This window comes from Mirounga leonina, unplaced genomic scaffold (genome assembly GCF_011800145.1).
Source record: "Mirounga leonina isolate KUSES-001 unplaced genomic scaffold, KU_Mleo_1.0 Mir_173, whole genome shotgun sequence".
Lineage (NCBI taxonomy): Eukaryota > Metazoa > Chordata > Mammalia > Carnivora > Phocidae > Mirounga > Mirounga leonina.
Genome location: NW_023270447.1, coordinates 20,681,880 through 20,699,590, shown reverse-complemented (window position 1 = coordinate 20,699,590; position 17,711 = coordinate 20,681,880). Strand labels below are relative to the sequence as shown.

Below are 17,711 nucleotides of genomic sequence, written 5' to 3'. Positions count from 1 at the left end.
TGTCTCATTTACACTCTCATTTCTTTTGTGGTTGTATGGTTATAAATTGAAATTTGCAAATTTAGTGCTATTTTGACCTAAGTTATTGAATTTTTTGGTCCACATTTTGAGACATTTGCTAGTTTTTAGGAAAGAAGACTTCCTCAGAATTAAAAAAAAAAAAAAAAGTTACTCAGTTGTACCAAGATGAAATACTGAATTAGTAAAATGGATAGAAAAGTTTTTCCAGAACATTAAAAAAAATAAAAAAGCATTTACTTGTTCTAATGGAATTCATAGCTACTGCTTATGAATACAACATTTACTTCTTGGATTGCTTGTTTTAAAAATTTCATATTGTGGGTTATAAAAGTAAAAAATTTTAAGCTATTTCTAATATGGTTATTTGCAGTAGCAACTGTCACCTCATAAAAGAAACTTCTAGATGCTTAATAAAGACTTAAATCCCTTCAGATTTCTTTTTCCTAAGTGAAAGCAGGTGCTGAGCATTGTCATCTCCTAATATATTGAAATTACTAAAATATTTAATAAGCAACCAGGGTTTGAAGTAGTGACCAGATGTTTTCAGTTTCCCCAGGATGACTTTTACAGCTAAGCATTTACAATGAAAATGAGCTAAGTTTGCCAGTTTAACAACAAAAATGCAAATAAAACACACAAACACAACAAGTTGTTTCTTTTGAACTAAAATTAAAATGCTGTCATTTATATTTAATCTGTCTTAACATTTACAATTAGAGAAGATTTCCAAAGCCTAACCAAACATGAAATTGAAGCTTCCCCCTCCATCTTTAGTAACTTTATTGAGCCATTATTTATATACTGTAGGATTTTAAGTATACAGTTTTAGGATTTTTAGGAAATGTATATAGTTATGCCACCATCATCAACCTCCAGTTTTATTTGAAGTGTATAACTTCAAGGTTTTTGTCATAAATTTAGCGTTGTGAAACCATCATAACAATCAAGATAATATATTCATCATTCCTAAAAGTGTCCTTGTATGCCTCTGTGTAATCCCTCTTTTCTGCTCTTCTCGTGTTCTTCCTACCCACATCTGTCTCCAGGCAATCACTGACCTGTTTCTGTCACTTGCTATTAGTTTGTATTTTGTAGAATTTTATATAAATGGAATCATACAGTATATACTGTTTTATTTTGGGAGAGGGATTTCTGGCCTTTTTCACTCTGAATAATTACTTTTATATTTATTCATCTATGTTGCATGTATCAATAATTCCTCTCTACTGTTGGTAGTATTCAGTTGTGTGGATAGTCCATAATTTGTTTATCCATTCACCCGTGATAGATAGTTGTTTCCATTTTGTATTTTTTCAAATATAGCTATTAATAACATCCTTGTGCAATTTTTGTGTAAATGTAGATTTCAGTTGGGTAAATAGGTAGGAATGATACAGCTGGATCATATGGTAGTTACTGATAATGGATTCTTGACTCATTTTTATATCTGAAAAGTCTTCATTTTTGAAAGATATTTTCAGTGAGTCTGGAATTCTAAGTTCACAGTTTATTTTCTTGTTCATTTCCTCAGTACTTTAAAGTTGTTGCTTCTCTGTCTTGCTTTCATTGTTTCTAGTGAGAAATCCACTGCCATCCTAATCTTTGTAACATGTCTTTTTTCTCTGGCTGCTTTTAATAATTTCTTTTTATTTGTTTTGAGAAATTAGATTATGTATGCTTCATGTGATTTACTTATTTTTCTTTTGCTTGGTGTTCTTTGAAATTCTTGGATACTTCCTGGGTTTATAGTTTTCATCAAATGTGGAAAATTATCAGCCATTATTTTTTCAAATATATTTCTGTTCCCATTCTCTCTGCTCTTCATCAGGGACTTAATTGCACATATATTGGGGCCACTTGAAGTTAAACTCACAATTTATATATGCACTGTTTTTTTTTCCCCTCAAGTCTTTCTGTCTCTTAATTTTGATCATTTCTATATCATTGCTATAGCTTCAAGTTCACTAGCCTTTTCTTTGCAATATATAATCTGCCACCAATCCCATCCGAGTGTATTTTTCCTTATATCTCAAACATGGTAGTTTTTATCTCTAAAATTTTGTTTTGGATCTTTTTTATTCCATGTCTCTATTCAACTTTTTGAACAGATGGAATGTAGTTATAATAACTGTGTGAATGTGTTTATCTGCTAATCCTAACATTTATGTCAGTTTTGGATTGATTTTTATTGTATTTATTTGTTCTTATTATGGGTCTTATTTTTCTGTTTATCTTCTTGCCTGGTAGGATAGGCAGAATTTTAAGAATGATCCTTGGAACTCCTCTCCTGTGAATACAATAAGATATCACTCTGGTGATAATATTAATGTTATATGGCACAGGGGATTTTGCCTATGTGATTAAGGTTACTAATCAGTTGGCTTTGAGTTAATGTAAAGGGGAATGATCTGGGTAGGCCCAATATGATCGCATGAGTCCTCTAAAAGTAGAGAATTTTCTCTGGCCAGTGGCAGATGGGGAAGAAACAGCTGAATCATGAAAAAGATTCTATGTGCCATTGCTGGCTTGTAGATAAAGAGGGCCAGCCATGTAGTGAGGAATTCAGGTGGCCTTTAGAATATGAAACAACCCCTGGCCATCAGCTAGCAAGGAAATAGGGACCCCAATCCTATGTCCACTAGAAACTGGATTCTGCCAACAACCTGAATAAGCTTGGAAGCAGATTCTTGGGAGCTTCCAGACAAGAGCCCAGCCTGGCAGACATGATGATTTCAGCCTTGTGTGATTTCTAGCAGACAGTGCAGACAACCTACATAGACTCTGACCTACAGAATTGTGATATAATAAATAGGTGTTGTTTTAAGCCACTATATTTGTGGTAACTGGTAATCCAGCAGTAGAAAACAAATGTGCCTGGTAGTCTGTGATTAGATGCCAGACATTGAGTTTTAGCTTCTTAGGTGCTGGATATTTTTGTATTCCTGTAAATAGTCCTGAGCTTTGTTTTAGCTCACAGTTATGTTACCTGTAAATAATTTGATCTGAGTATTGCTTTTAAGAATGTGTTATGCAGACCAGAGCATCATTTAGTCTAAGGGTAATTATTCTCTACTCCTGGGGCAAGACAGAATACTTGATCAGGGGAGCCCTCCCCACATCTTTGTTCTACCTCTGGAGAGCTGTTTTCTTTTATTCTGCCTCTAAATTCTAGCCACCTTGGTTAGTTCTGTGTCAGTACTCTCAGTTCTAGCTCCTTAACTCAGGTAGTCCACTTGGCTGCACCTGAGTTCCCCCTCCCTGCACTATATATACTGTATGTATATATACTAGATAGATTCAAGGCAGTAAACTTGAGCAGTCTTAAGGTTCATTTCATTCGTTTCCCATCTCTTGAGTATCAGTGTTCTTCATTGCCTGACATCCAGTGTCTTTAGCACTTTTTTTCACATATTTTGTTTAATTTTTTTTTTTTAGTTTGAGGATAAATCCATGCTTTTACACTTTGTTAAAAGTCCTTTGGTTGCTTTAAATAATTAAAATTTTTAAATAAAGTGAAGTTTTAATTATTTAAGTTTAATGGGACCAGGAAATACTCTTCCTAAAATGTTATTCTCTGCACAATATCTAAAATTTTAATACTGTAGCACCATATTTAAATTCTAATATACTAAGTCTAGCCCAAATGATGACAACACCATATCTCTAGTTGGCTTCACAGTTCCTCATTTTCATTTGAGCACCTTTGGTATTTATTTGCCTAAGGAAATTACAATTATTTTATGCATAGATAATTACAGTCCATAATTATTTGACTCACTAAACTATTAGAATGGAAAGGTAATACTATTTTCCATCTTTTTTTTTTTTTTAATATTTTATTTATTTGACAGAGACACAGCGAGAGAGGGAACACAAGTAGGGGGATTGGGAGAGGGAGAAGCAGGCTTCCCGCTGAGCAGAGAGCCTGACGCGGGACTTGATCCCAGGACTCCGGGATCATGACCCGAGCTGAAGGCAGCCGCTTAACCGACTGAGCCACCCAGGCACCCCAATACTATTTTACATCTTAAAGAGAGCAGAAACCCGTTTATTTATGCAAAAAACCCTATAAAGTCCTTTTCCATGTTAACTACATAACTACCAAACACAACTGTTTTCACATAGTCAGATTTCCTTGTTTCTAATTTCTGTATGTTTATTTTTAATAGGCATATTATTTGGCTTTATGTTTCCCCTCCCACATGGTCTAGCAACATAATTCTGTAATTCTTCCCTGTAATTATATAAATGATATAAATGAGTATTCAAACATAGAAGAAATTTATGTAACTTGTTTTATGCCCTGCAGACAGTTTTTGGGAGGTGCTGTTCTTTCCATAAAATTTTTTATAATTGTATTAATTAAGAATTTTCAGTAGGTTTATCTAATTGAAATAGGAAAGATGATTAGTTACCTCACTAGATCCTCTGGAGAAGAGATTTTGTTATTTTAGCACATCTTTCTTTTTTTTTTCTTCCCACTGTTTCTGAATGGATAACAAAGATAAAGTTCTATATTGGGAATTGATGTTCTAGGGTGCCTGGTTGGCTCAGTCGGTTAAGTGTCTGCCTTCAGCATCAGTCATGATCTCAGGGTCCTGGGATCCAGCCCACATTGGGCTACCTGCTCAGCGAGATGTCTGCTTCTCCTTCTGTCCCTCCCCCTGTTTGTGCGCTCTCTCTCTCTCAAGTGAATAAATAAAATCTTTAAAAAAATGTATGTTCTTATTTGATATTTGTTTATGCTAACAGGTACTTTGGAAGTTCGTCTTATGGGCTGTCAAGATATTCTAGAGACAGTCCCTGGACGGTCAAAAGCAACATCGGTTGCACTACCTGGTTGGAGTCCAAGTGAAACCAGATCGTCTTTCATGAGCAGAACAAGTAAAAGTAAAAGTGGAAGTAGTCGAAATCTCCTAAAAACCGACGACTTATCCAGTTCAGTAACCAGATTTTTTAAATATCATATAGGGTCTGTACAAAGGACTTAGCAATGGGGACAGCAATGGGAAGAGCCAAAGTTGAACAAAAAGCTTTAGTTATGATTTCTATAATTTAATTTTAAAACATTAAAAGCTATACTGTCAGGAAAACAAACACAACCAAATTTATTGAAATTATCTTAGAAAACTGAATGACATATAGCATTAATTCTTTTGGAAGAATGAAATATTGAGTATCACTCTATATGCCAAACTGAAAGTGTTCAGAGGCTATTAGATTTGTTACATCTTGATTCTTTTAATGGTATAGTGACACTTCTAAACTAACATTGAAATTTTGATAACTACTGAACCAAACATGTTTATTAGAGTAGTGGCTCAGCAAACAAATGGAGGAGTGGGTGGAGGTGGTAAGAGTATTATGCAACAGGTTTATGAAGCACTTTGGAGACATTCTAAAATGTAATTATAAACTATGATAAAAGGTGTAAGTGGGGAGTGAGGGGGGGAAAGGCCTGTGATAATTCAACCTACTATAGAGTACAGAGGTGAATATGTCAACGCTTTCCTATATAGACAGATTTTAGGAAAAGTGTGAAAATAAAAAGTGCCTGAGGTAGCAAGCTCTATAAATAGCGTAGAGGCTGAAAAACTGGATGATTGCTATTTATATACAAACAAACACACATACAAAATAGATAGCATTTAATCTTTGTGTTTTTCTCAAACACAGAGGATAAGTTGGGAGCATCTAGTGGGAATGTATGTATGTATAAAAGTAGCCATTTAAGATTCAAAAGCTTCAGGATTAAGAAAGACCTTACATTCGGGGCACCTGGGGGGCTTAGTCGCTTAAGCCTCCCACACTTGGTTTCCCCTCAGGTCATGATCTGAGGGGTTGTGAGATGGAGCCCCACCTCAGGCTCTGCACTGGGTGTGGAGCCTGCTTAAGATTCTCTCTCCCCCTCCCTTTGCCCCTCTGCAACCCCCCCCCCAAAAAAAAAAAAAAGGAAAAAGAGAAACCTTACTTTCAGAGGATCATAAGACTTTTGTTGCTATTAAATGGTGGTACTTCTGTTTTAAAGGTTTTAAAATATTTAAGCAAGTTTATAAATTGTAATTACAGATGATGTCTGTGCAGTTTTGAAGCTAGATAATACTGTGGTTGGTCAAACGAGCTGGAAACCCATTTCCAATCAGTCATGGGACCAGAAGTTTACACTGGAACTGGACAGGGTAAGATGAAAACATTTTACTTGAATTTTCATTATATTTATCATTCATTTTGAATGTAAATTTTCTGTTTTAGAAGACTTTGAGAAGTTTTATTTTTAACACAATAAAAGAACCTAGGTGTTTTTGACATTCCTCATCTGGTGAGTTACATAAGTCTTCCTTAAGACAGCGGTGAACATCAGAGTGCTGCAAGTAACTTTTGCTTGTGCAGTGATTTGAAAATGTCTAGTTTGTATTAACCTAAAAGACAACCAAGTGAGAGCTAATATTGAAATACATTTATTTTAGTAATGCACTCCCTAACAACTAAGGTGAGTCTTCTGACTCACCATTTGTAGGTTATAGTATCAAAGCTGGATTTGAGATGCACTAAGGTGCTCACTTACCCAGCCTTCCCTGTGTTTCAGTGGCTTTCGTGAATGATGTGAATGGCTAGAATGCAATATGTAGCCTTAGAATCCAGCAGAAGTAAACTTGGTCCACAGTAGATTCAAGTCCATGGTGCTAACTTTATTATTTAGATTCTAATCCATCTACTGGGGTGTGGGAAGAAAATATTAGAACTTAACCCTAATTTTGCCTATATAAGAAAGATACCAAGCTTTTTATCATTTAGTATTTAGGTTGATGATACATTTGTCATTTTTAAATTATATATATTAGTGAAAGCTTTACAGTGTTTAATGATGATGTGAGGTAGTGATTACTGCTTTAGTAGCCTCTACTTTAAAAATATTTTTCCAATTTATTTTTTTCTTTCCTCATAGCCAGCATCCTAATCAGGCCCTCATCACTGCTTTTCTTGGTTCAAAAAATGTTGTATATACTTGAGCGAAATTCTTCACCTTTATGTATATCTATTTTCTTAGCTTTAACACCAGCAACTTCAGTGAGGTGTGTAAAAAAAAAATCTTAGACAAGTGGTAAGAACTTGATTAATGTTGGCTTTTTTTTTTTAATAAAATAATTTGCTAACTAATCCCCACATGTGTTAATACCAGACTGATGTTCAAAGAACACTACCTTCATCTTGGCATTCATTCTCTCATTTAGGATCATTCATTTATTCATTAAAAATTATGAAATTAGGGGGCGCCTGGGTGGCTCGGTTTTAAGCCTCTGTCTTAGGCTCAGGTCATGATCCCAGGATCGAACCCCGCATCGGGCTCCCTGCTCAGCGGGAAGCCTGCTTCTCCCTCTCCCATTCCCCCTGCTTGTGTTTCCTCTCTCACTGTGTCTCTCTCTGTCAAATAAATAAAATTTTTAAAAAATTTATTATGAAATTATTCATTCATTTAATCAACAAATATTCATTGGTATCTACTATACTCCCAGCACTTCCAGGTTAGTAGATTAACAACGAACAAAAAATAAGGTCTTTCAGGGTTCCTCAAGGAACTTATACTTCAGTGGTCTTCAGTCCATACCTGATTAGTTGCAGAATTTTTTACCATTACATCTGAAACTGTAAGAGTCTGCCACCTCATTTCCCAAATATTCTTTTATTTTGATAATTTCAGTTTAAAATGATGTTGAGGTCTTAGAATGCTGGGCTAAGGTGTTTATACTTGTTGGTATGGGAGATGGGACGGAAGAGACATAATGGAAAAGTTAATCTTGGAATTTGTATGAAGAACGAATTTGAGAGAGGAGGAACTAGAGGTGTGCATATTGGCAGGCGGCCACTCCAGTGCTACAACTGTAAGATTAGGAGAGCTTGAAGTAAAATTTGGCAGTAGGATTAGAAAAAGATATATGCAGGAAATGAAGGAAAAAACAGTATTAGTAACTAGTTGGATTTGAGTACAAGGGAAGGAATTTGTCTATAATTTGCAAAGAAAATAATGCCACAGTGATTAGAAAAAAACTATATTGGAAGGGGATGGGTTCTATACCTAGTTACTTAGCAATTAAATAAAGATGTGGAACTAGAAGTCAGGGCTGGATAAGCAGATTTGGAGATCATCTGACGAGAGGTCACAGTGAATGCCATCCAAGTGGGTAAGATCAATCCATTCATTTCACAAATATTTGTTGAATGTTTTATATATGTACCAGGCTTTTTACTAGGTTCTCGATTTGCAAAATTGAGACTATTTTAACTATTTAAACAGCTAATTTATAGCATATAGCAATGCTGATTCTTCTACCCTGAAAGAGAAAATAACAGAATTGAAAAAAAATCTTAGAAATGTAACTTTTTTCTCATACAAGAATTCCTTTAAAATCTCTTTTATAAGTTGCTCATTCAACTTTATTGAGAGAGAACTTACTATTTTCTATAGCAGCTCATCTCATTTTTTAACAATTATCCTTTGTACTGAAATAAAATCTGCTCTTAGGTTTAATAATCACTGATTTTCTGTTCTGTGCCAACCACCATTCTAGACCCTAGTAATGATTGATCAAAACTCCAAAGTCCATATACTTAGGGACCTTATATTCTAATGAGGGAAAATAAATAGTAAACAAGTTAAAAAAAAAAAAACTACAAGTACAGTAAAGGAAGTAAATAGGGTGGTGTAATAAGGGGATGGAGGCTACTTTAGATAAAGTAATTTAGGGAGTATCTTGAGGAAGCTACATTTGACCTGAGACCTGATGGGTGAAAAGTTGCCAGACTTGTAAAGACCCAGGGAGAGTATTCCCAGCAAGAGGAGACAAAATATACAACCTCTGAGGTAGGAGAGAACCTGATATGTTTTAAGAATAAAAATTGTAAGACAGAAGATCAAGGTAAAGTAAATGTAGTTAGAGCCGAATCACTAGGATCTTTGTAAGTTAAGAATTGGGAGACAGTTGAAGGGCTTTTAATAGGGAAGTTGACATCATTTGATTTATCTATGGTAAATGATCTGATAGAAGTAAGTACCATGGACTTTAGAAGCTGATAAAAGACTTAACTAACACATAATGGAAAAGAGTTTGTAAAGAAAGAAAACAAAGATCTAACAACCAGATCTTAAGCAGTATCCCAAGGGTAGGAGGAGAAAGGTTTGCCAAAGAGAAGTCAAAAACTTAGAGTTGAATCAGATCATACCTTAGATAAACATAAAAGCTTATCCAGTGAATAATTGCAGGAATAGTGAGATGATGAAAATCCTGTTACATATCAGACAATTGAAGAAAAATGGGATTTTTTAAAAGCCTATTAAGAAATTTAACGAAGATTTGACAGCTGTCTTTAAAGTTAAAAGGAGGAACATGTAGGGAAAAAGTAGGGTAGGGATAGCAATGAGATTTTATTTTGTGTGTGTTTATTCTAATTGACTGGTAGTGACTTCCTGCAGCTCATTGTTAAGGTTTACTGGATGGGTCTTGGTTTTCAGAGATTATACCAATCAAGTAGCAATGTTTGCCAAATTCTTGGGGAAGTGGCAAGCTCTTGTACATGTTCCATCCTTGGATTGACTGTATATTTTGTGGCTGTTGAGGACAAAGCAAAAGTCAATGGATGGCAGATTTTATTTCAGTACAAAGGATAATTGTTAAAAAATGAGATGAGCTGCTATAGAAAATAGTAAATTCTCTCTCAATAAAGTTGAATGAGCAACTTATAAAAGAGATTTTAAAGGAATTCTTGTATGAGAAAAAAGTTACACTTCTAAGATTTTTTTTCAATTCTGTTATTTTCTCTTTCAGGGAGAAGAACCAGCATTGTTATGTGCTATAAATTAGCTGTTTAAATAGTTAGACCAATATAATTCAGTCAAGCCCACTAAAGAGGGAAATAACAGTTGGGGTTGTTAGTATAGATAGATATAGTTTTCATGTCTTGTTACATTTATGGCTTCTTTCTAAACTGTGTGAATACATACAAATATTTATGACCATAAAATGTTTCTTTCAGTTTCCATTCATTTTTAATGTATTAAGATTTGCTGTAACATTGGTTTTGAAGCCAGGCAAATTGGGTTCATTGTCCATCTAGTAATGACTAGCTTTTGATAGTAGGTAAGTTTTATAACCTTACTATTGGGCGTTTGTTTCACCATCTCTAAAATGGGGTTAAAATATACAGTTAGCCCTTGAACAACATAGGTTTGAATTGTGTGGGTCCACTTAATATGTGGATATTGTACAGTAAAGTACTATAGATGTATTTTCTCTTATGATTTTCTTAATATGTTTTCTCTAGCTTACTTTAAGAATATAGTATATAATACATATAACATACAAAATACATATAAGTTGACTATTTATGTTACCAGGTTTTCACTCAACAGTAGACTAGTAGTAAAGTACTGGGGAGTCAGAAGTTATACTCAGATTTTTGACTGTACAAGGGTTGGTGCCTTTAACCCTTGCGTTGTTCAAGGGTCAACTGTAATCTTTGTAGGACTGTTAGAAAAACTGAGGTAGTGTATATAAAAATCCCTTTCATTGCCTGGCACATTATAGCCACTCGATGGCATTAATTCTTTAGCCCTAGGCTTTGATGTGTGGGTGGCTATGAATTTAAGTATAATAGTAGGTTATGGGGAATTAATTGGTTGAATGTCATTTTCTTTCACTTCAGAGCCTATTTAAAGTAATTATAGGATTTTTGATGAGTGATATGATCAAAATGAAACTCAAAGAGGGGCACCTGGGTGGTTCAGTTGGTTAGCATCCAACTCCTGATTTCAGCTCAGGTCACGTTCTCAGGGTTGTGGGATCGAGCCTTGCATCTCATCAGGCTTTAGGCTCAGTGGGGCATCTGCTCGAGATTCCCTCTCTCCCTGCCCCTCCCCTCGCTTATGGGTGCACATGCGCTATCTCTTTCTCTCTCTCTAAAATAAATAAATAGATCTTAAAAAAAGAAAAAAACGAAACTCAGAGAATTATTGTTAGAGGGAAAACAGCTGGTTAGAAGCTTTCTCTTGTAGCCAGGTTATTGTATTTATAGAGTTTTATATTTAAAATAGAATTTAAAAGTAACATATACATACACATAAAATAAAATAAAAAAGAACTCAAAAGTAAGTTACCATCATTTTATAATAAAAGTTAAGGAAGCTGAGCACCAGAGTAGTTACATATTAATAAATGTCAGAGCTGGTACTAGACCTCAGTGTTCTTCAAAATGGATGTTCTTTCCTCTGTGGTAGTTTGAATGAGATAGATAACAGTCACACAGAGGAGGAAATAACAGAATACAATGAAACCTAAAAGAGAGAAAGTAATTTAAAATTACCCATACTACAAGCTTAGAAAACTACAAAGACTAATAACTGTTGATTGGTTGTTCTTTACTTGCAGTGGTGATCTTCACCTAAAATTGTGTTTTTTTCCATGACTTCAGATAGTCTTCCCACTTTGGAGTAGTCCTCCCTTTCAGAGTTTGAAAACAGTGCGTGACCAAGTAAAGCTATTCATCCCTGAGGCCAGCTAGATCTTCTAGGTTCCTGGTAGGCATGTTACTTGTCCCTAATTTGATTAGAAACTTGTCTTTGGCAGAGACTACATTCCTTATCATGATAACTACTTGTGTTTACATAGTACATTTCATTTTCTTCATGTGCCTTTTACCCTTTTACTTTACCCCTTATATTTATAGAATATTTATTTATGGAAAATGTTTATTGAAATATTTATAGAAAATGTTATTTCAAACTGTCTGACGTGTTCATGCCTAGCATTTTGCCTCAAATGTCAAGTTTCTTTCCTTCGGGATTCTGGAACTTAATTATTTATACTACTTCTATCCTTTTCAAGATACAAAGGTCATAGGTCTTTTTGGAGTTAGGAGATACTCTGGAAATAATCTAGACCTAGAATAATCTAAGAAAGTGCAAATTATGTTCCTGGTAGGTTAGGGCTCTGTAGAATTGTCTTAGGAGGCAACACAGAGACTTTTTATTTGTTTGGTATTCTGGGTAAGATATCATTTGGAATTTGCCACTTAAGAAAAACAAGCTTTGAAAATTGCTGATGTGATTCAGCCCCCTCATTTTACAAATTAATAAGGAAATTACGGCCTAAGAATTATAAATAACTACCCTAAGGTATAATCCAGGATTCTTTATTATTTTTTTTTATTTTTACTGAAGTGTAGTTGACAAAGTATTATATTATTTTTAGGTGTACAATGTAGTGACTTAACAAATCTGTACGTTATTGCTCTGCTCACCACAAGTGTAGCTACTTTGCCACTATGCAAAGCTATCACAATACCACTGATTATATTCCCTATGCTTTTATCCTTTCTTCCTGTGACTTACTCCGTAACTGTAAGCCTGTATCTGCCACTCCCCGTCACCATTTTGCCCATCCCCTCAGTCCACCCCCATCCTTCTGGCAACCATCCATTTGTTCTCTGTATTTATGGGTGTGTTTCCACTTTTCATAATAATCCAGGATTCTTTTATTTTTTAAATTTTTTTATTAAGTAGTATCTATGCCCAACCTGGGGCTCGAACTCACAAGCCCAAGATCAAGAGTCACTCCACCGACTGAGCCAGCCAGGCACCCCAATAATCCAGGATTCTTAATGAAGTCTCCTATCAGTGCTGTGTTCTTTCTGTTCTTATCAGGTTACCCTTTTTATATTTTCTTATAAAACTTGGTCCTTTTTAATGTTTATTGTAAATACAATAGTAGCTATGTAATATCTCATTTTCCTTGAATTCCTTCAGTCCTCCTAGGGGAACAAGCCATAGAATAGGAATACAAAGACATTTTAATTTCTTCTATGTATGAGCTGTCTGACATTGACCATATTATTCGATCTGAGATGCTATTTTTTAACTTAAAATGGAACTGCAGGGGCCCTGAATGGCTCAGTCAGTAGTGCATGCATCTCTTGATCTCAGGGTCATGAATTCAAGCCCCATGTTTGGTGTAGAGCCTACTTAATTTAAAAAAAGGAAAAAGAAAAAGAAACTACAAAAATATGTACCCTTCTTACCTTTCTGCTGCTTCCAAATTCTATCAAATGACACATTATATTCTCTGAGGCTGTGAGTCCTCTGAGACAATGAACTATGTATATAATCATCTACTTTGTTTTCCCCATCCCTATCATCTCTTGATCACCAGTCTCCAGTATTCTTTAAGGACTCTGGTTCTTCACTTCAGCATCATTATGGGGCATTAAAGGGAAAAAAAGAACAAAACTATATATGTAAACAACCTACTTAACAGTATTATATCAGAGTTCTTTGAGCAGCTCAGCCACAGTATACCTTTACTCCTTGTCATTTTAGCAATGAATTGTTCTGAAATCTTAAATTTGATATGCCAGACTTTCACCGTATATTTTACTTCTCTAAATGAGATCATTACATAAAGCACCAAGATTAATGGTTATGTAGTAAGTTACAGCTCATGTTATTATTGTTACCAGTCTGGCTCTCTTCTTTATTACCACAGAACTTGATATTTGATCAACTATTTCCATTTCCTTGATTCTTCAGGAAAGGACTGAGGAAGGGGCTATCAGCCCCTTACAAATGACATTTTCTTTTCTGTGTACCCTAAAACTAGTGTTACCCTGAACCATGTCCTTACTGATGCCTCCACATAAAGCATTCTTCAATATTGTCTTTATATCAACACCTATTATGGAAACCCCCAACAGCAAATCATTCCTACCATCTGTCTTTTCTGCTCTAATCTACTGAATGTTGCTGAAATATTAGTCATACCTATTACTGTAAAATTTAGTTTCTGACCTCAGCTGGGCTTATAAAAGTTGTCCTGTATTTCAGATCTTAATCCCATTGCCAGAAACTTTTCTTCCACCTATCTCTTCAAGTCTTCTATCCCCCCTCAGACCCCTTTGCTTCTGTTTTATAGATAAGATTAAGATGTACCTCTGAAACAAATAATACATTATATGTTAAAAAAAAGAAGAAGATAGTAGGAAGGGAAAAATGAAGGGGGGGAAATCGGAGGGGGAGACGAACCATGAGAGACTGTGGACTCTGAGAAACAAACTGAGGGTTCTAGAGGGGAGGGGGATGGGGGGATGGGTTGGCCTCGTGATGGGTATTAAGGAGGGCACGTATTGAGTGGAGCGCTGGGTGTTATGCGCAAACAATGAATCATGGAACACTGTATCAAACACTAATGATGTAATGTATGGTGATTAACATAACATAATAAAATTAAATTAAAAACAAAATCATTAGGATGCAGCTTCCTCAAATTCCTCCATCACCTGCAAATATTTCTGTATCTTCCTCATTGATTTTAGAGAAAGAGGTCTCTCTCTATCCTGTAAGAGCCTATAAGAATTCCAACTTCTCCAGTTTCCATTCTTCCTCATCTCCTAAACCTTGTTCCATCAGTTGCCTCAGCTATCACCTATATTTTTTTTAACTCCTTTCTTCTCACCTCTGATTCTTTCTGCATATGTTCACATTCCTCCCATTTAAAAAAAAAAATGTTTTGCTTCTTCATAGTCAAGATTCTTGAAGTAGTAATTTGTGCTTAGAATCTGTTCTTCCGGGGCGCCTGGGTGGCTCAGTGGTTAAGCGTCTGCCTTCGGCTCAGGTCATGGTCCCAGGGTCCTGGGATCGAGCCCCACATCAGGCTCTCTGCTTGGCGGGAAGCCTGCTTCTCCCTCTCCCACTCCCCCCGCTTGTGTTCCCTCTCTCGCTGTGTCTCTCTCTGTCAAATAAATAAAATCTTAAAAAAAAAAAAAAACCCATAGTAGAATCTGTTCTTCCTCTCCCTATCATTCATTATACATTATACTGAAACTTCTGCTGTAATAGGTCCTGAACAACACACATTACATAGAGTGTCATTTAATTATCACAATAATCTTACATGTATAATTATTATCACTGTTTGGGGGATTACTGAGGTTCCAAAAGTTAAATAACTTTTCTTGCCCACACAATTTAGAAAGCAGTGATTCTGGGAATCTGACACTAAAACCAAGTCTTACCTGAAACCAGTATGTTCTTTTTAATAGTGGGCTAACTTGTCTCTTTGTTTCCAGTATGGATTTTCTTAATCACATATCACAATAATAATGATAAAAACTGACATTTACTGAATACTGACTATGTGCTGAGCTGTCTTAACTCTTAATTTTCATACAACTCTAGGTGGTTGATACCATTATTATACATATTTTACAGATGAGCAAACTGAGGCTCAAAAAGGGTAAGTAAGTAACTTGCCCAAGGTCACAAAACTAGTAACTGGTGTCGAGCTAAGATTTCAACCTGTTTGTTGTTCTACAGAAATTGAGTATATAATACCAGGCGATCTTGATTCTAGAGGCCTTGTTTTTAATTACCATATTGCCTAATCTGATCTGACCTCTACTCCTCTATATTTTAAATCCTTTAGTGGCAGCATATAATTGACAAGTTAAAAAACAAATACTTTTGCAAGTCATACAAAGCCCTTCATGACCTGTCTCTGCCCATCTTACCTGTATTTCCCAAAGCATTCCTACTTACATTCTAGGCTTTAACTAGATGAAACTATTTCCTATCCCTACAATATACTTTATGCATGTTTAACTTTGTACATTCTTTCCCCTGTGACTACTGTGTTCTGTCCTCCTTTAATCTTGTAATTTATATCTGAAAACCCAACTTGAGTAATTCTTACCTTTTCTGATCATCCTACTACCATTCCCTTAGGAAAAATTGGTCATTTCTCCCTTTTGTGTCATTGTGCCAGTTGTATATGCCTCTCTATTGCCAGTATTTATTTACGTTTCTTCTCCCCAACAAAACTGAACTATTTGAGAACAGGACCATACGTTGTTTCTCTATATCTCCATCACAGTACTTAGGATAGGTATTCATTGAGTATTAACAGAATGAATGAAAAAAACTTAATGCAAAATATCTTTAAAACTATAAAAAGCAGGTTTTTTCAATTTCCTCTTTTTTCCCCCCTACTTCAGCATACCCAGGTGACACACTCTGGCTGGTACAGTGATTCCCAAATAGATTCCCAAAATGACGCACATTAAAATCTAAGGGCGGGTGGGTGGGGTCATATACAATTTGAAACTATCTTCTTTCTTACCTACTCCCATCCTCCCTCACACAGCTGAGTCTGACTTACTGCCTTATGTCTTACCTGTTATTGTCCTATAGCACAGTATTGGCATTTTAGCTTTTTTCTACCTCTGTGATCTTTAATGTGCAAAGGCCTACATTTAGTACTGTGAGAAATACAAAACAGCAAGAAATGCTCTTTCCATAAAGTGCCCTATGGTCTGGTAGGTTTAAAAAAAAAAACAAAACAGTTTGAGACAAAATAAAGAACTATTAAATTGTGTTTCAGAAGCTTAGGGAAGAGTTCTGCCCAACATGAGCATGCATCAAAAATTAAAAAAAAAAATAAGGATGCAACCACCATCAGTAAGCAGCAGTAGATAATGGGATTATTCTTCGTAGAATATAATATGTTTAAATTATTTAAATAAATAATAGAGGAATTTGAAGACATAAGCAAAGAGTGAATGACAAAAAGACTAGGCAAAGTTTTTAAAAAACAAAATGAAATAGTAGACATCTGAGATGTGCTTCAGAAATAATTGGTGGCAGTGAAACATGATTAATCTTGGTGAATTGTTGAAGCTGCCTGGGAAGCAGAATGAAATAAAACTTAACAAAAATCAGAAATACAACATTTGCGATTGAAAACTTAAGTGGGTAGGTTAAATAACAGGATTTAGTGGTATGGAAGATCAAGCTAAAAAAGTTGCCCTAGTGCAACACAAAGAGACAAAGAGATGAAAAGCATGAAAGAGAGGCTAAGAGACATAAAGAATAGGATGAAAATGATTAACACACTAAGTGGAGTTCCAGAATGAGGGAGTGGAGAAAATGGGCCAGTGGTCATATCTGAAGCAATAATGACCTAGGATTTTCCAGAAATGATGACAAACATGAATCATCAGATTTGAGAACACAAGTCCCTGGAAAGATCAATAAAAAGTTATACACATCTAAAAACTCAAGGGAAAGACATGTGGTCTGGATTTAGTCAAGAACGCCCTTGTGAGGGCGCCCTTTTGCAAGTCATACAAAACCCTTCATGACCTGTTTCTGCCCATCTTACCTGTATTTCCCAAAGCATTCCTACTTACATTCTAGGCTTTAACTAGATGAAACTATTTCCTATCCCCTATCCCTCCCTTGTGAGGGAGATGGATATTTAATTTGGTCTTGATAAAAAGCAAATTTGGACTGGTACAAGGGAAAGAGCAGTTTGAAATCTCATATGACAATATGGGTTTTGGTTGGGGAATAAGATACAGGACTAGACGTAGAAACTATGTAAAGACATAGAGGCGGGAAAGTTTATAATAGGTTTGGAGAAATAGGGAGTCTTTGGAACTTTTTATACAATATGAATTGATATAGATAGGAAGCAGTTTATATATAAAACTGTTAAAACACTAGTTTGTATCATAATTGTTTACTTCTCTCTTTCCTTATGAAGAGAGCAGAGTCACCCATATCTATAGGAGGCAGACTTTTTAAGCAAATATCACAACCTCATATTCTCCATTGTCTCAGTCTTGAACTCTCCTCTCTGTATTTCCCA

At 35.4% G+C, this 17,711-nt stretch overlaps 1 protein-coding gene across 1 annotated transcript in view; it reads left to right on the top strand.

Moving 5' to 3' along the window:
- The window catches only part of PKN2 (protein kinase N2), a 141,080-nt gene that overhangs the window by 87,630 nt on the left and 35,739 nt on the right, over positions 1-17,711 (top strand). The window contains exons 7-8 of the mRNA XM_035018111.1: positions 4,774-4,959; positions 6,091-6,200. Coding sequence (XP_034874002.1) covers positions 4,774-4,959; positions 6,091-6,200 — 296 coding nt within the window. The remainder of the gene's footprint in view (positions 1-4,773; positions 4,960-6,090; positions 6,201-17,711) is intronic.